The sequence below is a fragment of the Hoplias malabaricus genome, chromosome 11 (genome assembly GCF_029633855.1).
Source record: "Hoplias malabaricus isolate fHopMal1 chromosome 11, fHopMal1.hap1, whole genome shotgun sequence".
Taxonomy (NCBI): domain Eukaryota; kingdom Metazoa; phylum Chordata; class Actinopteri; order Characiformes; family Erythrinidae; genus Hoplias; species Hoplias malabaricus.
This window is the reverse complement of record NC_089810.1, coordinates 38096858-38117573: the sequence shown is the minus strand read 5'-3', so window position 1 is coordinate 38117573 and position 20716 is coordinate 38096858. Positions and strand designations below refer to the sequence as shown.

Genomic DNA, 20716 nt, shown 5'->3' with positions numbered 1-20716 from the left:
TTCTAACACTTGAACAATAGAAACCTAATCTTTACTGGAACTGGGTTATTTTGCCTACATCCAGGCACTATGCATGTTATTCTTATTCTTACATAGTTTAATAAAATGCTACGTCCCGTACCGATGGGCCAGTTAAAACCATTACGATTCAAAACCTCCTCTGGAAAAACTAACCCAGCTCCAGCCGTGCTGTAAATCTTACTGTAAATTCTCACTCTGATCTCTCCTCTGTCCCTCTCCAGGACGAATGAAGGTAACTGTATAATGCTTCTACCAAGTCTTGGTGCTGAGTCTGCCTTCCAGTACTGTTCCCTGAACTCCATCCACCAATGAACCCCACGCTTCTGATGATTACTCCAGTAGACTTTTAATTCGCATGTCGGAGGCTGGAGATGAACCAAACCGGCAAATCAGGGTCATGCATCTTCAAGAACCGATCGTGGAAAAAACTTGACATGAAGTGACACTCTCGCTGAAGACCTCTTGGCCGCACCTGCTGGCTCAGGGCCGTGAAGACTTTAAAGACTGTTCCTCATTTAACAGTGTTTGTGGACGATAAATGCACTTTAGCGCAGGCTGATCTTGCCATTCGTGGTGTTTAACTGTCCCGTCCCAACCGACTGGTACTGGACTTCCTTCGTGTACGTCTGTCCGACCGTTTGTTTTTTTGTTTGTTTTGCGACAGAGATCCTGGTGGCTTTTCCCCCGCAAACCAAGGTCCTTTTTAATTTAAGCACAAGAACAACAACAACGTACTTCCAAAAAGTTCTGATCTTCGATGCATTTCTGTGAACTAGTGACAATAAGCAATATGACGGGCCAAGTCCTGGCCTCTCTCCGGTAGCAGATTGTGGTTAGTTGTGTATATTTAGCGTCCCGAAGGCCAAGCAGAGATGTCTTCCTGATATAAGCATGTGGATGTAGTCTCAGCTTTGTCTGCTCATGCTCCATCTGTTTGACAATCAGTGTGTAGCAGTGTACGGTGGAATTGGCCCATCAGGCTCATAAAGCATTCTGCAGCTGCTGTAAATAGGAATGCTCAGAGTTTTTAGCCCATAGTCAAACGGCGGCATTTCCTCAGTGTCCAAATGTTCTCGTCTTCACCCGAAGCCGATCACTGAGAGAGAGAACAGCCGCTGGTTTGGGTTTCTGCTTGCTTCCGTTCGTGTTGGTGTAGGTTTGTATGCAATTTTTGGTTTTGTACATTTTTTAATAAATACCCCAAATATGACCAGTCTACTTCTCTCTCCACTTTGTCTCCAGTGTCCCTTAGGTTTTATAATCTGTGATAAAGGAACCCGTAGCCAAACATTATCCACAGTCTTTCTCATTTTAAACCATCTGTTGTGAAGTGGCACTTCCAGACATGCATTTCTCACTCTTGTGACTTTAGTTAGGGCCAGAGCAAGCACTAATCTCTTCATTCTGGTTTATTTTTACATATTGATTTTTAGCATACTGCCCTCTAGTGAACATTGTGTGAAATGGAGTTTTCCTGTTAATAATTTAAGATCCACTAGTGGGTAGGGGGCGCAGCAGGTAGGTGTCGCAGTCACACAGCTCCAGGGGCCTGGAGATTGTGGGTTCGATTCCCGCTCCAGGTGACTGTCTGTGAGGAGTGTGGTGTGTTCTCCCTGTGTGGGTTTCCTCTGGGTGACTGTCTGTGAAGAGTGTGGTGTGTTCTCCCTGTGTCTGCGTGGGTTTCCTCCGGGTGTCTGTCTGTGAGGAATGTGGTGTGTTCTCCCTGTGTCTGCGTGGGTTTCCTCCGGGTGTCTGTCTGTGAGGGGTGTGGTGTGTTCTCCCTGTGTCTGCATGGGTTTCCTCTGGGTGACTGTCTGTGAGGAGTGTGGTGTGTTCTTTCTGTGTCTGCATGGGTTTCCTCTGGGTGACTGTCTGTGGAGTGTGGTGTGTTCTCCCTGTGTCTGCGTGGGTTTCCTCCGGGTGCTCTAGTTTCCTCCCACTGTCCAAAAACACACGACTCAAAAGTGTCCGTAGGTGTGAGTTAATGTGTGTGTGTTGCCCTGTGAAGGACTGGCGCCCCCTCCAGGGTGTATTCCCGCCTTGCGCCCAATGATTCCAGGTAGGCTCTGGACCCACCGCGACCCTGAACTGGATAAGGGTTACAGATAATGATTGAATAGTGGGTGGGGTTTGGAGGATTTTTTTTTTTTTTTTTTTTTAATTACAGCCATTTGGAAAATCACAGTTGCTTTGTTTTTAATTGAAGCATTTTAATACAAACATAGATCAAATCTATGATATCAAGGATTAACATACTGTATATACAAAGAAATAAAAAGTGCACTATTGTTTTCCAAAAATAAAAACTTTGGAAGTCTTTTGGTAATATGCTGTAAAAATAATAACACAAAAAAAAAGATCACATTTTCACATGATTTAAGTGAAACAAAGCATGTCTGACCTGGACGGCGTGTACTGCAGATAGACGAGAGAAGATTAGGTGCTTACATGTCAGTTATTTACAACTTGAGATGAGCCAAAGGATTCATTTAAAGACCTGAATCCACCGTTCATTTGAGTTGGATTTGTTCGTGTAGTGTGTGCATGTGTGTTATATTCTGGGGTCTTTTAGATCTGGTGGGTATTTTCTCATGAGCACCGCTGTCATTCTGCGCGAGTGGTTTACCCAGCGTAACAACCTCTGCTCTTTGAAGGCTGTGGACATGGCTTTGTGGATTTCATTGCATTCAGCCACACGTCTAGAATCAAATGTGTTAACAGGGAGGCTGTCGTCCTTTCCTACATTACGTAGAAGGGTTTACTCTAGAGCATTTCTGAGCATTTAATACATTACTTGGGTCACAAACTGATGATGCTGAATAACAAAATGCCATTCCAGTTTATCCCAAAGTTAACAGCTGTAGCTCTTTACTTTAGAGAACAGTGGCACTGCTTCACAGCCCAAGACTAGGGACGTCGTACTCTCTTAGCCGTGGTCAAATTAAGACTAATGTCTGGCTGCTCTGGAGCATCCCATTCTGTTGGCAATGTTTTTCTATGCAGAATATGAGCTGTATTCAACTGAACATCTTTGCAGTTGATGGGCGCGTCTTAAAAGACCTGAATTCAGTCATTTGACGAGTGGTCACCAAGCTCAGAAAGTTGACTGCAGCTTAGTAACGTTTCTCTGATGCATGCTATGATGTCTGACCAGCTCGTCTGACCGTGCAAACTTCTTCTGACAGCTCGGCCAACGGCAGGTAAACGGCTTCTCACCTGGGAAAACAGAAGCGTTTAGAGGGAAACATCTCTTTTCAAAACTATCAGTATTTTAAGGTAGTCTTCTGTCACCGATACAACAAAAACCTTGCATCTCTGACATGGGGAAAGCACAATTATGTTTGGAAATGTGTTGTACGTTAGAGTTTTACATGAGTTTTCCCTAAATACCAGTCTCTGAGAAGTACGCAGAGAGCATCGTAACAGAAATGAATCTACAGCTTCCATTTTTACCACCATTTCACTGGTGATTTTGTAGAGAAAATGATAAAGGGGGTGTTTGGCTTGTAGAAATACGTCATTTTTCTAACATTTATCATTTCTCAGACAACAATTCCACTTTACACTTTTACTACATTTTATTCCCTTTCAAGCCATTTACAATGAAATGTTCCCTCAGTTTAAAACGGTGAGAAATGCAAGGTTTTTCTAGAACTGCACTCATCTCTGTGTTAAATCTGCATGGATATACTGATAAAACTGAACTCAAACTGGAGAAGTGTGAAAGAAAAAGGGTTTACGCACTTGTTTTACCTGTATGAGTCCGGGTATGCGTCTTAAGGTGGTCTGAGCGTGAAAACTTTCTCTGACATGTCTCACACTGAAAGGGTTTCACTCCTGGGGGAGGATATAGAGGGAGTTCAAGAGAGACACAGAGAGCAGTCTGTGTTTGGAATGATGCACTAAATCCTGCTGCATCACAAATCACAGAATAAATTAAGGAAGACAAAGGGAACTTGCAGAGTGGCCAAAAAGAAATAGGATCTTAAATCCACACTCAGGAGAAAGTATTGTTTCTTGGACACAGTAATGGAGGCTGTAAAAGCAAGTAGCTAAAAGTTACGTGGCTATAATTACAAAAGTAGCAGCTCAAAAAACTAGAGTGCGGTCCAGTGGGACTTCTTACAGCATCCAGCATCTATCAGCACAGACACTGAAGTGCCTACTACTGTCTACTCACTAATGTTCCTGTGTAGAAGTATTTTGACAATGAAAAGACAATGTTCTTGAGCAAACGTGGCTCTTTACCACCCTCCTCTGCAAAATCCCTTATTTCCAGAGTGAGCATGTGAGGGGAGAGGGAAGTGTCTGACCTGTGTGTCTGCGCTGGTGTCTCTTCAGTTGATCAGATCTGGAAAACCTGCGACCGCAGTCTGTGTAATCACACTGGTAAGGTTTCTCTCCTGCACACACACACATACACACAAACTCAATCCAGTTTCCAAATCCCAGAGTAAGCCTAAACCTACACTGAAATAAATGGTTTTTTTTTTTTTTTTACTTTAAATATTTAAATAATTGGCAAAACAGTCAAGTTACTTCTGTTTAAAAAAAGAAAAACTATAAAAATATACAGTGGTGATTTGTCACTGACCCTTTAAGTATAACCAAGAATAAAAATGATAATTATTCAAAGGTTCTTTAGTAAAAAAAATTATTCTATATAGAAACCTGAACCCTCGAAGAAACTTTTGCATGAAGGGATTCTTCAGATTGATGGAGAATGTGCTATAGATGGGCCATTTAGAAAAGGTTCTCTCTATAGAACGAACGTCCTCTTTTACCCGGACATGTCCTCTTTTTTAGACTTAAAAAATGTCCGGCCGGAATTTCACAAACGTCCGGCATTTTGTTTTTCTAGAGCTTCCATAGAATTTTCGAGAAGCGTTTCGTTCACAAACTAGTCCCGCCCTCCCCTACTCCGATTGGTTCGCTTGAGTGAGAAGGGGGCGTGGTGAAGTAGCTTAAAGTCTTCTGATTGGACGGTCTGACTGTAGAGCTACCGTTATTGGTCGATACCCTTCTCTGTAAACATTTAATTGGTCAGTCTGCACCTCAGTAGTCCATGTTTACGTCAGGCAAAGCTCATGTACCTACCCTCATCTCGAGCTGCTATGCCGAAACGTAAATGTAAGTTCTCGGATGAATTAAAAAAAGAAATTCCCATGTTTTGTGCAGCAAATAAAGGCGTAAAGGACCTAAAAGCACTCATAGGTTCAGTTTAGCATACAACGGCAGCGAGGGGGCGAGAGCCCTCGGGGCGTGTGTCCTCTATTTCACCATCTCAGTTATGGTCACCCTATATAGAACCATCTATAGCACATTCTCCATTAATCTGAAGAACCCCTTCTTAAAGCAAAGGACACTGTAAACATGACAATGGTTCTTTAAGTGTTCAGTGTTCTTTATAGTACCATTTAACTTTACTAAAGAACCCTAGTAGAACTATCATAAGAGCGTTGGCTTAATCCACGCACTAAACCCAGTCCTCTAGCTCAGAGTAGAGAACACGATTTGTGCACAGTAATTCCACACGAGGGCGCTGTTTCACCTTTAATATTTAATCCTTTTCTGGCAAAGTCCGTTAACTCGTAGTCTGGAGCGTGAAAGAATGCAGCAGGAATGCAGACTTGACATTTTTAAATCCTCATAAAGTCAGGTAAATTCAAGTTAACATACACTCAGATTATTCAGTCTCTTATTTTATATTCTGTAATTTTTTGTTGTGTCTATCACTATCTTTGGTTTTGTATTGTTTTAACCCCTAGTTGTTTATGATTCACATTTTTAAAGGTGCAGATACACTGCAAAGATTTCTAAATTTTTTCCAACTGAATGTTAGTCAGCTTTGATTTGTGCTTAGTGCTGCTTTCTGTGCAGTCACTCGTCGGGGGTGTTTCTAAGTAATTGGTTGTGAGATGGTTCAGTGACGTCACCATGGTTACTTAAGCAGGTTTGTCCCCTGTGTGACCCTGTGTGTGTGTGTGTGGATTAATTTATCAAAACAGTGGCAGTGCTGTTACTGAGACAAATGAACTAATTGTGATTCTAGTGGTTGTCAAAGGTGTGAATAAATAAAGAAAATGTCAAATAAATGAAGGTAACACTTTAATTCATAAAGCTACATGACCCTTACATAAGACGTTTATAAAAACTGACATACAACTATATTAAGATTAATAAAGTCCAACAAATGGCTGATGTCAGGACATGTCCTCGACTGAATCTGACAAAAGCAGCTTTAATAAACACTTTCTTGAATGTCTAGAAGCTTTAAGAAAAGATGCCGCGCAGTAAAGTAGTGAAATAAATGAGAGTCCTGGAGTAGCAGGCAAAAGGAACGCACTGCAGAGGAAGAGAGAAGGAGGAAACAGTGAAGAAGTAGAGAAAGGTAGATTTGTTTGTGTGTGTTACCTGTGTGTTTCCTCCCGTGCATCTGCAAGTGCGACAGTTTGAAGTACCTCTTGCTGCAGCCTGGGTACGAGCACATGAACGGACGCTTCTCGCTGCTTTCTGACCGAGTTATAGAGGGTGTGATGCTGGGCATTCGATGAGCATCCTACAGAGCAGTTCACATCATGGAAGAGATTCATTTAAAAGGTGTAAAACAGCTAAATTCAGTACATAAATATTGTTGAGCAGTGCATGTGGAGGTTAACGTACACTCTCAGACAAAAAGGTACGGTGGAGGTACAATATTGTCAGGTATAAAGGTATAAACAGTGTAAATGTTCCTTTAAAAGTACAGCAGTGGTGTTAAGAGTCCTGTTGTGTTCCCTAAAGGTATATTACATTCTCTTCTATTCTAAAATAAAAGTCCTGGTAAAGTCTACAATTATAATAGAATATAATTTTTATTATTTTAATTATTTTTTTCCCTATGTCTGCTTTTAGAAAGTAACTTTTTGTATTTAACTATAGTGACCAGACTTCCTCTTTTACCCGGACATGTCCTCTTTTTTAGACTTAAAAAATTTTGGAAAAAAATTAATTTCACAAACGTCCGGGATTTTGTTTTTCTAGAGCTTACATAGAACTTCGAGAAGTTTCGTTCACAAACTAGTCCCGCCCTCCCCCACTCCGATTGGTTCGCTTGAGTGAGTAGGGGGCGTGGTGAAGTAACCTAAAATCTACTGATTGGACGGTCTGACTCTAGCGCTACCGTTATTGGTCGATAACTGCACGCCAGTAGTCGTGCCCCACAACGGAGACGCGTCCTCTTTTTCACCATCTCAGATCTGCTCACCCTAATTGAACTATGTGGTTCTTAATCTGAAATTCATACAGATGACCAAAATAAAAGTCCTGGAAACATATTTCCAGCAGTTATTTATTTTAATGAATCATTAAAATAGTGAAAAACACAATTGGAATGTGTCTGACTTTTCACTGGAGTTTGGTAGAAAAATTCTCCTGAAGTCACTTGTCCCTGTTAATGCTCTTTGTGTTAGCTACCACTCCATTCAGTCGACCACTCAGAGCCTGAAGTCTGTTAAATATCATACTGACTTTTAAAAGCCCCAAGAGAAGCGCAGAGTGGAGAAGAAAGATAGAAAGTGACTGAAACACACTTTGGTTCTCAGGGGAATCTTTGGGGGGTTTTTTTAGACGCTGAAAGATGTTCATTAAGTCTTAATGATTTATCAGCAGGGGCTGATGTGGAGTACAGAAACCTGATCTGTTCGGCTAATGGAGTTGGGGACAGTTAATATCTCTGCAGTGTGTGACAGAGTCTGTTTTACACACCTCCACAGCTCTGGCAGGTCACGACCTTCAATAACAGCAGTGTTCATACGCAGCTAATGCTTTTCCCTCCTCAGGACGGAGGGCCAGGCTGAGATGTAGCACTAGTCAGGCATGACTAGTCAAACTCGAGCTGCTGCTGCTCTCAGTTGCATGCTTTCCCAGTTTTAAAAAAAAGAGTTTTGTGGCCTTGACTTCAACTACACTTGGCAGAATCTCTCACTTGGTGGAAGGGGAGTTTGTGACCTTTAGCTGAACTTGGACATAATGGCTGTGTGTTAGTTATCAGTTTTCAGGATAAAAATGTTCTATTTACTTAAAAAAAAGCACACATCTTTCTCTTGCATTTTTAAAGTGTTTATGAGTGAATTCTGCCATTTTATTTTATTATACATTCATTTTTGATGTTACAGAGGTTTGTCAAATATAATGGAACTGTCTGTAGCTCCTTTATTACAGTGACAAATATTAGCAACCGTGTTTAAAGTATTTTTAATGGTTGTTCAAAAGTCTGAACAGTTATATACAATCAATATTAAACTATTCGCAGATGTATAAGGCATAAGTGACCTATAATTGTTACATTTAGATACTTAAATACATATAATTGATAAGGCACATATGAGCTTACATTCTGAAAATAGATATATATGTTAGTGGGGTGTGAGTGTGTTTTTGTGTGTGTTTACTCACTTGGATTCCTCTAAATAGTCCGTGTGTATGTATGTGGTACTGGGCACTGCAGTTGTAGAAGACAGGAGCGGCGGCTGCAGATGGTTCACTCTCAAACGCTGTGCTGGGACTGGACAACATCAGCAGAAAAAAATACAGAGAGATTCATTAACCCTTCTGGGACACTCAGTGCCCTTTACTCTTAAAAAAAATACACTCCAGGAGGCCTCATTATGCTTCACATCATTCTGTAGTCATGGGTTTTTAAAGGAATAATTCAGTAAGACCTCCAATGTTTGTCATTAAAGGAGGCTTCTACAAACTTCTGGACCCATTGTATATTGTAACAAACTGATTGAACAATAGTTTTATAATTAATTGAGTTGCAATTTTAAAAATAATTTTTATAACAATAAAAAAAAGCATCAAAATCCTCGCCGGTCGGCTTTAGGGACGCTTGGAGTCGTCTGCAGCACTTAGAGCTTTGAGAGTGTGAAAGGTGAGGGCAGTGGGGAAAGTTGAAGGTCAGGATCAGTGCGGATGTGTGGGCAGCACCTGATGAACTGCTAAGGCTCCATAATGCCTCCTTTGTCCTGTGAGCTTAACATCTCAGACAGTGCAATCAGCCGTCGCTGGAGCACTCATCCCTCACTACATTTATCCATCCGTCCTCACGGCCAGCACACAAACACTGCACACTCATGGCAACCGGGGTGAAGAGGCTATAACCATGACGATTATCAGGATCAGCATAAATATTCTGTCTTACATCTCACACCACCCTTTCAAATGCCACAATTCACTGCAGGGCTAAAAAATACACACTCTCTCTCACACACACACACACACACAGTGTCTTACCTCTTGCTACAGCCACATCCATAACCCACCCCACAGTCTTTACCTCACAATCTTCTTTCACACAGATATGTGCGCGCACACACACACACACACACACCATTCCACCACACCCTGAATTAGATCCTTTATCTTAACTAAACTGGATGACTGAGCAGAGCCTCCACCTCCTGTTTCTCTACTCCTCCATACATTTCACCACAGTGGAAGTCAACACGATGAACGAATTACTAAGTAAAACTAAGTGCATTCATTCATTTCCTCCTTTTCCTCATTTATGCTCTTAGTATATTATTTTGCTTCCAAGATTCTTTTTCTATTTTCAAATTCATCTATGACACATTTACAATTGCGCAAACAGTGGCGGTCGAACAAACACAAAACACCCAGAGAGTCCACGAGGATCCATGACCTGAAAGACCCTATCATATATCTTGATGTATTTATAAAAACACACTCCCCTCATGTTGGAACTCTGGAGTGTGGAAAAGAATGGAGAGAAAGGCTGGGGGTTCTGACCCGTGTCTTATTGCTTTTACTTCGTATGCACACAAACACACACATGTACAACATTGTGGGAAGGTCTTAGGCACGGTTACTGTTTCACTTGGCAATAAGTATGTTTTTGCGAGTAAAACTATGATATAAGATGAAGATAAATACAAATAAACATAAACATAGTAAAAAAGTTACGAGAGTGTCTTGCTTTCAAAAAAGTAGTGGAGGTGTTAGAAGCTTGTTAGAAGAGCACAGGTTTGATTCTTCGATGAGGTCCCAAGTGATGACTTGTATTCCATTAAATTCCTCTTCCAAAACTCCTGATATAATTATATATATTTTATTATTCTACAAGAGGTGTGGTGTGTTCTCCCTGTGTCTGTGTGGGTTTCCTCCGGGTAACTGTCTGTGAGGAGTGTGGTGTGTTCTCCCTGTGTCTGCGTGGGTTTCCTCCGGGTGACTGTCTGTGAGGAGTGTGGTGTGTTCTCCCTGTGTCTGCGTGGGTTTCCTCCGGGTGACAGTCTGTGAGGAGTGTGGTGTGTTCTCCCTGTGTCTGCGTGGGTTTCCTCCGGGTGACTGTCTGTGAGGAGTGTGGTGTGTTCTCCCTGTGTCTGCGTGGGTTTCTTCCGGGTGACTGTCTGTGAGGAATGTGGTGCGTTCTCCCTGTGTCTGCGTGGGTTTCCTCCGGGTGACTGTCTGTGAGGAGTGTGGTGTGTTCTCCCTGTGTCTGCGTGGGTTTCCTCCGGGTGACAGTCTGTGAGGAGTGTGGTGTGTTCTCCCTGTGTCTGCGTGGGTTTCCTCCAGATGACTGTCTGTGAGGAATGTGGTGTGTTCTCCCTGTGTCTGCATGGGTTTCCTCCGGGTTTCCTCCCACGTTCCAAAAACACATGTTGGCAACTACCAAAAGTGTCCGTAGGTTATGTTGCCCTGTGAAGGGCTGGCGCCCCCTCCAGGGTGTGTTCCTGCCTTGCGCCCAATGATTCTGGGTAGGCTCCAGACCCACCGTAACCCTGAAATGGGTTACACTTAATCGCTTACAGACTATGAATGTATAAAGGTATTATTCTACAATATAATATTCATAAAACAAATACAATACTATAATACATATATATGTTAAACTTAAAACTGAGCCAAACTATGACCCTAAAACTATAATCAATTTTTTCCGATGACACCACGGTGAATGGCTTCATCAGAGATTACAACAAATCAATCTACAGGATATTTCTTCAAATCCGGAGCTTAGATCCAGGTTCCCGGCCGAGATTTTACAGTCGCCAATCGGTAAGGCACTATACCTGGCCAGCCAGGTGCATTAACAGCTGCAGCTATAGTCATACCAGCCTGCAATTTCAAAATCCCGGCCTGGAGCCTGGATCTGAGATCTGAATTTGATGATCTCTGGGTTACAGGCATGAGGTTCAGCACTTGGCTGCATGGTGTGCCAAAATCACCTAGTGTTTAACACCCAGAAGACCAAGGAAATAATTTAGGATTTCAGGTGAGCAAGGAGCCATACACACACACACACACACACACACACACATCCCATCTGCATCAATGGAGCTGTGGTAGACAATGTGTCTAATTTCAAGTTCCTTAACTTCATCACTGATGACCTCACCTGATCCCTAAACCCCTCCATCCTCCTCAAAAAAGGCAAACACCTTTACTTCCTTTGACTCCTTAAGAAAGCTCCACTACACCAGAGAATACTTGTGGATTCCTTCCGCTGTGCCAATGAAGTCATACTCAGAAACTACATCTCAGTATTGTTTGGCAACAGTTCCGTACCAGAGCCTTAAATCACTCCAATGGATGGTGAAAACTGCCCAGAACATCATTGGCAAACAGGTAAGCACCCATGAACATATGTCACTATATTAACGATGACTTTCACCCCTTTCCCACCTGGCAGACTTTACAGGAGCCCTGGAAGAGCCTTGTGACTGAGATATGGCTGAACTCCAAACTTTCATTTATTAACACAGTTGCATTAATTGCTGAACTGTTTAGTAGCACTTTAACTTATTTACATTCATCGTTACACAGATACTTACTGCACATATAAAGTCTTTATATTTGCTGTTCATCACTGTCATACATACACTGTACATGTCACAGGTTCACACTCTATACTTACTGTATAATATCATTCTATACTTTAGACTTTACAGCCAACACTGCTCCCAATGAACCACTTACATCTACACTGACACTTAGAGTGTACATTTTTTTTTGGACAATATATATATAATATTTAATGCAATATTTAATACACTGTGATATTTTTACAATAAAATGTGCCATATTCCTGTACATTTAGTTGTAAATAATCTTCATTCATTCATTATCTGTTACCCTTATCCAGTTCAGGGTGGCGGTGGGTCCAGAGCCTACCTGGAAACATTGGGCGCAAGGGGGGAACACACCCTGGAGGGGGCGCCAGTCCTTCACAGGGCAACACACACTCACACATTCACACCTACGGACACTTTTGAGTCGGCTAAAAAACCCGGAGGAAACCCACACAGACACAACACACCACACTCCTCACAGACAGTCACCCGGAGCAGGAATCGAACCCACAACCTCCAGGTCCCTGGAGCTGTGTGACTGCGACACCTACCTGCTGCGCCACCGTGCCGCCCCAGTAAACGCACACTTAACCCTTTTTCTTTGCTCTGTTTTGCTGTTGTTTTTGTTCCAGTTTGTGTTTCTGTTTTTCACAAAATATGGTCAAGGCCCGAGTTCTAAAAGTGAACATGTTACAGAAAGCATCCCCCACTGCAGTGAACCAAACATGCACATCATTTCTCTCAAACAATACACAGAAATCATGTAAATATATCCATGTCTGGCACGGGCCAAATTTTGATCACAGGTTAATAACACTATACATTATTCACTTTCGAAAATATATAAGAACAATTTAAGGTATGGGACCTTCAATGGGTCACAGATTTGTTGATGATTTTTGAGGATTCTGATGTTACATCACACAGGAGATTTATGAATGTCATTGTGTCGTCACTCTTTTTAACGCCATGTGTAGCTGTGCGGCTGTGACCGGCTGTGACACTGAGTTGGGCTCTTTGAAGATAACCCAGTAGAGGCTATCTGCAGCAGTCCATCAGCCACTACAAAGTAACCTCTCTGAGAACAAGGTCAGAAAGACACACTGCATTCTGCTATGGACACTGCCAGTAAACCAACACTACTGTTTAAGAGTCTGGAATCAACATTTTCAATGTTTAAAGCTAACTGTTTGTGCAACTGTAAAATGCTACTATAGTTATGACGATTAAAAAACAAAGGCAGATTCACAACAAAAAAACAATACTGAAAATAACCTTTAAATGGGTCTTTGATTGGAATGACCACTTTTAAAATTCACTCAGCTTGATTCATACCTCTTGATGGTGGGGGCCAGAGAGTTGACCGGGTTCCAGGTCACGCATTCCAACTGAGACGTCATTTGGTACAAATTATCACTGTCAGAGGAGAACACAAAAACACTGTGTCAGAGAAAGAGAGAGCGGGCGAAAGCTACAGCAGTGTTTCAAGGGGAATGGGGAAGAAAGCACATCAATTTGAGAATATTTTGATGACACTTATACAAAGGGAAAGATGTTTGACCCTTCAAAACCTCCAAGGACGATGAGACAAAACCACAAACAGTGAGAGATACTGTTGTCCAGTGTCATTAGATCAGTCATGCCCATTTTTAACAGCTAATGAAAAACTTTGTGTTTGCAGTTACCACAGTTTAGTTACTGAGTACCAACAAATGGGTCTGAGTCATCCAGCCACTCACAAACCTCAGCTGTAAATTTAACAATAAAAAACAGCCAAAGTTGCTGTTTGTTTCCACTTGAATTAATGTTTCATGACCACATGAGAGATAGTATGAAGCAGTAAGGCGCTCTCACACCTCAGCGAGGCCAAAGGAGCCCTACAGATGTGGAGCTCTTCAGTGCCTGGTACAGTGTTGTAATCCTATGATATCATGGTGGGGGGAAGGGCAGAGGGGAAAAGAGTCTGTGCTAAAGAGGCTAATGAGAATCAATGCATAGTGTCTTCAAATACCTCAGCCTGAATACTAAATGAACAGATATGTTGATTCCTTTCAGTTCTGTAGAGCTCTTTTTCACTGGTTATTATCATCGGTCCTCCATTATTTAGGTCTGTTTTAGAAAGACCTAATGTTTATACTATTGTTGCTACGCTAATGTAGCAAATCATGAACATTGATGTGTACAAATTAGAATAGCCCAATATACTTAAAGGGACTCTAGGTAGGATTTTGATTTTTGGCTCATGGAGCTCCAATACTGTAATACATTGTATTACATAGTGCAGTTTCTGCAGTGTTGAGCACGGCGTAGCAACGACAGTTGCTCTATTCTCTCTTTTACAGCTCAGTGAAACATCCCAATGATTTTGAAGCTGTAATTCTAAAGTATAAATATTAAGTACTGTTCCTTTAAGTACTGTTTTTAATCTATTAAGAAATTCAAATAAGGGCGGCACGGTGGTGCAGCAGGTTTGTGTGGTGTGTTCTTCCTGTGTCTGCGTGGGTTTCCTCCGGGTTACTGTCTGTGAGGAGTGTGGTGTGTTCTCCCCGTGTCTGCGTGGGTTTCCTCCGGGTGACTGTCTGTGAGGAGTGTGGTGTGTTCTCCCCGTGTCTGCGTGGGTTTCCTCCGGGTGACTGTCTGTGAGGAGTGTGGTGTGTTCTCCCCGTGTCTGCGTGGGTTTCCTCTGGGTGCTCCGGTTTCCTCCCACAGTCCAAAAGCACACGGTGCAGGTGGATTGGTGACTCAAAAGTGTCCGTAGGTGTGAATGTGTGTCTGTGTTGGCCTGTGAAAGACTGGCGCCCCCTCCAGGGTGTATTCCCGCCTTGCGCCCAATGATTCCAGGTAGGCTCTGGACCCACCGCGACCCTGAATTGGATAAGGGTTACAGATAATGAATGAATAAATGAATGAAGAAATTCAAATATGGGCTTTAAGATTTCTGTTATCCATTCATTCTTTCATCGTCTGGTGCCTACCCTTAATCACTGAGCACAAGGCAAGAACACACCCTGAACATGGCACCAGTCCATCACAACTACACTAAGGCATGGTAAAATATGAAATATTATGATCTAAATTAAACAGACCATAAAAGGTAAAAGCTCAAGTGGTTTCCTTTACTGACCACTGACACTTTTGAGCAGATGGGATAAGAAACGCGGAATCGATCAGAAGAGTTATATTAGTTTAATTAAAAGAAGGCCCTGCAGGAACTGTTGATGTTTCGCTGGTATGTTCTTATCTTGAAGGAATTTAATGAGTAGGGAGTGAGTGCATTTCCACGTTGCTAGTATTTTGAAAGTCAGTGGACATTTTTCCCAGGACAGCTTCCTAATCACAGAGTAGACTCAAGGTTAACGTGTGGATAAAAATGAGCTGGAATCTCCCTTTAAGCTTGTTTCGAACGTGACTTTATCACAGTCAAGTGTCGCTCTGTGGGGCACTGACAATAACAGACTGTTTGCGGTGAAGAGGGAAACATGAGGTGTCGCGTACACTTATCAAACTAAGTTCCGTTATTTTGGGTTCTCTGCGATCTCCCCTTTCTCCAAACAACATGAGAACACTATTCGAGGAATGCGACCTCATCGCTGCACTGCTAATGATGAAAAATGCCAAAGTTCTTTTTGACTTCTTCTCCAGTTTGTGCTTTCTGCTACTTTCTGTTTTCCTCTTCTTCTCTCAGAAAGTCAGACTGACCTCCCATCATCATTATTGTTATTTCTTTTTAACCCCACGCTGACCTGCCCTCTTTTCCTTCTGTGCCAACCGTTCTACTCTCATCTAATCCCTGTAATCTCCCTCTGTAGGCCTCCACTTCTGTACTCTCCTTCTCTCTTTCCCCGAAACTCTTTTTCCCCGTCTCTGGGGAAGGCTACGAAGGGAAGAGGAATTGGGAGGAAACGGACTGTAGATCATGCAGAGTGTATTTTGGCCTGCTGATGGCTGCTGTGCTGCTCTTAACCTTTGCACAGACAGCACGGCTCTCCGCAGATTTTATACTGGCTTTCTATGAGCCACAGGAACACGTGGAATACAGCTGAAATGTGTCAAGGAATCAAAATCACACCAATGTTCACTACGGTAAGTGAGCCCTTGTTCCCAAAAGCTCACACCTGGTGACGCCAGACTTCACAGACACTGGATTTGACTGTCATGAGAGAAAACACACCACGGTTGTACCTGTTATAGGCATTTCGCAAAAGCAGAGTCTGTCCATCTGTGGGTGTGTGACAGCCGTAGATAGGAGGTGGAGCTGGGTACTGCTGCTCTCCTGGAAATAAAAATAGTATACTTCAATTTATTACCCTTTTAAAAAACATACATACGTTTAATATGTTACTGAAGGTTTCGTCTCAAAACTAATATCTGAACATCGGCAATTCGAGAGTTTATCTTCATTCCACTGACTTTCGTACTTAAAGAAGCTCACAAATCTGTTTATTTAATCAGACACTTCAACGTAAATCACTGCAGCTCATTAACTCAGCACTGACCAAGTTGTAGAACCCTTTAAATGCACTTTCACAAGTGTGACGTGACAGGTCCATCGCTCGTCAATCAAGTACGTTCCCGTAAGACTGTACACACCACACAAAGCCAAACAGTAACGAGATATTCAGTGCTTTCAAATAGGTTTGTAGAATAAATAAATAAGTACATTACCACACTTCCTTGATCTCTTACTCCTATCTCATTGTTTACTTGTGACACAAAACGTGAACAGATTATTCTTTAGGGAGCGGAGAGCGGAGTGTAGCCTTCTCCTCCACTGCAGTTATCCAAACAGCCCTGTGCTCTTTTAGCTATAAAGCACTTGCCCGGGCTGCTGCAGTGAACACAACCAGGCCCTTTAACTCCATGGGCACTGAAAGCACTTGGTGTGACTCCCTTGACCGTGTTAACTCATTCATAACCAACTTATTTAGTAAAGGTTATGGCCAAATGTGTTGATTACCAGTTTAAGAGGATTATTTTTTAGAGTTGTGTCCAAGCAACATATTTCTGATATGGTCAGAAATGGGTTGGACATTCCCCTCCCTTCCCCCTAATTATTGCTGCTGAAATGTTGTCTGTAATAACACCGTTTTCTGTCCCAGTGGAGAAACCTAAACAATTAACAATTCAATTAAAAAAAAAAAATAGAAACTAAATACGATAACAGTCTAAAAAAAACACAACATAATTAACATTTATTTCAAAACACACACCTGCATTTTCTCTGACTATTTCTAGCAAATCTCTTTTTCTCATTTTTGAAAGGGCAGTGAAAAAGGACCACGGCACTGAGCCGGAGACTGTATTTATTTACTGCACCCTCCTTAAAGCTCAGTTTGACGCCCTCAGTATCACTTAGAGATAGTGGGTTTAGTTCCTTAGTTTCTCTTTGAACTTGCTTAACTATCATTACAAATAAATTAAACCAACACACACACACACACACACACATTCACTTATTCACACCTGTATCACCTCACTATTTCTAAACAACTTCAAGTTTGTGTTGGTGGTGTGCCTCGTTCTCACCGATAGTGCTTTGTGAAGACACAGTATCCTCGTGTTTGAAAGGATGTGAACAAGGGTAGGATGGAGAGTGGTGAGAGGGAGTGTGTCCATAACTCGGTACACCTTCCAAACCTACTGTAGGAGAGACAGAAGAGAGGAATAAAGCAAAAAAAAAAAAAAGATCAAATGAGAGTGAGAAGAATGAGAGAGTGATCAGAGACAATGAGAAAACAGGAAAGAGAGATGGATTAGATGAGAGAGAGAGAGAAGGAGAGAGGAAGAGAGAGAAAAAAGAGAAAGAGAGCAAGAGAGAGAATGAGAGAGAAAGACAGAAAGAGAGAATGAGAGAGAGAGAGAGAGAGAATGAGAAAGAAGAGAGAAAGAGCGAAAGAAAGAGAGAGAGGTATTAGTGCAAGTGTAAGCCAGAGAAAAAGAGATGGACATAAGAGAGACGGGATACAAAGGGCAAAGTGTGTTGTAAATGAAAATGGAAAAAAGTATTAAAGTGATGAGAGGTAGAACAGAAAAAAGAGAGAAAGAAGTCTTAGTTTCTTTACACCAGTTTATTTCTAATACTTTGCTGTGTGTTATAGACACACTTTTACAGAAGTGAACGTTGAGAGTGAATTTCCTGTGGAGAAGTGGAAAGTTGGCATTTTTCATCTTTATTACTCATAACAGCAGATTTAAAGACAAGAAAAAATATGTTACTGAAATCCTAATTCCACAACCGCAGCCAGGATCAGCGCTGAATGCTTGGTTACACACAGGAGTTTTAGAACAGCAGGGTGTTTGTAAATTAAAAACTCAATCCATTTCACATTACTGATAAAACGTTTACATTTAATGACGAATGAACCAAAAAAAAAGCCCCAAAAATGACACGGAATAAAACCTTTTTACATTGAATGTGAATTGAAGAATGTGTTGGGATCCATGTCGCCTCCACGTGTGATACGTGTGATTACCAACCTCAAGTACTTTCTCTACAAAGAAAATACTTCACAGCAATTCTCAGAAAACAATGGATAACACGGTGGAATGTGAAGTGAATGGAAATGAATACGAAGCCAAGATGTATGGTTCTTAATCTGTTTATCTTCTATCTTTGTGATGGGAAATTGAACTCGACATCCTGTGGGGCAGCCACCCGAGACCAATAAACCTAAACTATTAATCAACAGTTCTGTCATTTTGACTTTGTACTTCATTTGAAAATCGCAAATGAAATATTTGGAAAGGAGAAGGCAATAACAAAATGTTTGCCTCAAGTCAGGAAATAGTCAGTGAGGTCAAATCCAGAGCGCAATCATTTTACTTCCATGCAGAAATCTCAGGTTTGAGGACGTCACCTCGTTCTCTTCTTGCTGCACGTTAGTCCTCGGTGTTACACATGCACCACTGAATAACACTGACGACCATCACTTTACTTAACCACAGTGATATTCCAAAGTCATGAAATGCAAAAACGACCCAGTGTTTACGTGAACGTGCCATTGTTATAGATACAATTTTTAAAAAATCTATTTATTTTTGGAGTTAATCAATAATAGCTAAGGTTTATACATGAGTTCCTAAACAGTTAACAGTTCCTGTACCATTTAAATGACAACCCAACACCCCTCTGACGACCCTTTCCAGTATATTTTTGCACCATAGGGAAATTTTAGCATTACAACATCACACTCTAAACATCAGAAACTTAAAGTACTATGTGTTCTCATCCTGTTCTTATCCTGAGTGGATAAAACCCATTGATATGTTCCAGTTTACATCATGTTTCTTGATGTCGTATGGAAGGTACATCAAATGAAGAAAAACAAAGCTACAGCTTACTGGCTGATATCCCAAATACTGAAGTCTACACCTAGGATTTGTATTCTTATTTTTGCCAAGTATTCGGTCCTATGTGATGTTGTGATCTCTAATCAGAACAGATCTGTGTTTATCAGATACAGACACGACCAAATGGAGATGAAAAACCTAACCATACCAAATTATGTGCACGTCTTTGAGGTTCTTTGAGAGATAGATATATTAAATGAAGCAGTCCAGTTCCAGGATTATGTTATTAATCATTGCTGTTGCAATGGTACCTCCATCTCCAAACTGGCCAAACCTCAACGTTCCCCCCCCAAGTATTTCTACAATGATTGTAGTTTAAATTCACTGTGGAAAAGCACAAATATTAATACAATGCAAAGGGCAAAATCGGTGAAAAAAAGGGCTACATTTCATTAACACACTTTCCTGGTGTTTATCTGAAACACAGGGATATTTCAGAGTTGCAGCATCTCAGTGTAAACATCTGACAGTAAGTTAAGAAAGGTGTTCAGGCGGAAACTGACATACAAAATGGCCAATCATTGTTATCTGGACACAAACAGAGAAGAGTCACCGACCTTGACTTCGTGGGGCTGGAGGATTGTCGACACACCCGGAGAAGTATGGTCCGCCTGGGAATGCTCTGTTTTGGCTGGATGGTGGCTCAGGGAACGCTCCATGTCTACAGCCCCCTGTCCCGGTGAACTGGCCAGAGAAGTGGACGGTGATGGCCCCCAAGCCACAGTGTGGGTCTTCAAGGACATCTGAAGTCCCCCAGCCCGGCTCCTGCTTGATGAAGGAGTGTGAGGGCAGGGTTCCGGGGTGAAAATCCATAATTGGCCCCCATTGCGGAGCTCCACTGCTGTTGGCCGCGGGCACAGCAGACAGCAGGGCGCTCAAATCTCGCATGTCAGATCCCATCAGCCCACCCGACTCGGTAAGCATTGAGGGGGAAGAGTGATTGATATGAACACAAATGCTAAAACTACAGAAATAGTACTGTTGATTTAAAAATAAAACAAAAAGTGGCAATGGCCAAAAATGGGATAAACAAACCCCCTTAAGTCGAGTAACACAAGGGAAAAAAACGGTAAAACAAACTAGGAATAACGTTGGAAACCTGCAAAATCTATAGGTGAAGTGAATGGAGGAGAAGCAATTTCCTACATAGTCATCAGAAGAGATGATTCCTCTTGATCCAGCTTATGCAGTGGGAATGAACTGACCCACAGAATGGATAGGGAGTGAAGGAGTGTGCAGTAGGAGTAAACCCTCTCCTTTATGAGCGCGTCTGGAGCTCGTCTGCATCTGTCTCCATCTACAACCTCTGCAGCAGTGTTGGAGGAGGAGTTAGAGTAAAGTTAGGGAGAAATGATGAGCGCTTCATTATCCTTAGTCATACTCATGACAGCAATTTCTGTATTCTGACTAATGTTATGATTAATGTGTAAGAATATGTGGGTGTGTCCTTGTATACGTTTCTGGGGTTGTGTACTTTCACCAAAACACTTTAA

At 41.9% G+C, this 20716-nt stretch overlaps 2 protein-coding genes across 9 annotated transcripts in view; one reads left to right on the top strand and one right to left on the bottom strand.

Moving 5' to 3' along the window:
- Window positions 1-1219, top strand: part of kifc3 (kinesin family member C3) — a 44162-nt gene extending 42943 nt beyond the window's left edge. For all 4 annotated transcript variants that reach the window (XM_066685532.1, XM_066685530.1, XM_066685531.1 and 1 more), the window contains one exon: window positions 243-1219. In XM_066685532.1, coding sequence (XP_066541629.1) covers window positions 243-265 — 23 coding nt within the window. In that variant the 3' untranslated portion in view covers window positions 266-1219. The remainder of the gene's footprint in view (window positions 1-242) is intronic.
- A 1019-nt stretch (window positions 1220-2238) lies between these two features.
- wt1b (WT1 transcription factor b) lies at window positions 2239-20477 on the bottom strand. 5 transcript variants are annotated; one of them, XM_066684862.1, is made up of 9 exons: window positions 19781-20477; window positions 17400-17510; window positions 16056-16146; window positions 13209-13289; window positions 8458-8566; window positions 6436-6580; window positions 4335-4424; window positions 3766-3858; window positions 2239-3237 (listed from the first exon to the last, which is right to left on the bottom strand). In XM_066684862.1, the coding sequence occupies exons 1-9, from the start codon at window positions 20145-20147 to the stop codon at window positions 3116-3118; spliced, it is 1209 nt and encodes a 402-aa protein (XP_066540959.1). In that variant the 5' UTR covers window positions 20148-20477; the 3' UTR covers window positions 2239-3115. The 5 variants fall into 5 exon arrangements, with proteins under 5 accessions (XP_066540959.1, XP_066540962.1, XP_066540958.1 ...); XM_066684865.1 differs by having other exon boundaries at window positions 3775-3858; XM_066684861.1 differs by having other exon boundaries at window positions 2240-3237; window positions 17400-17513.
- Between the last annotated feature and the right edge of the window lie 239 nt (window positions 20478-20716).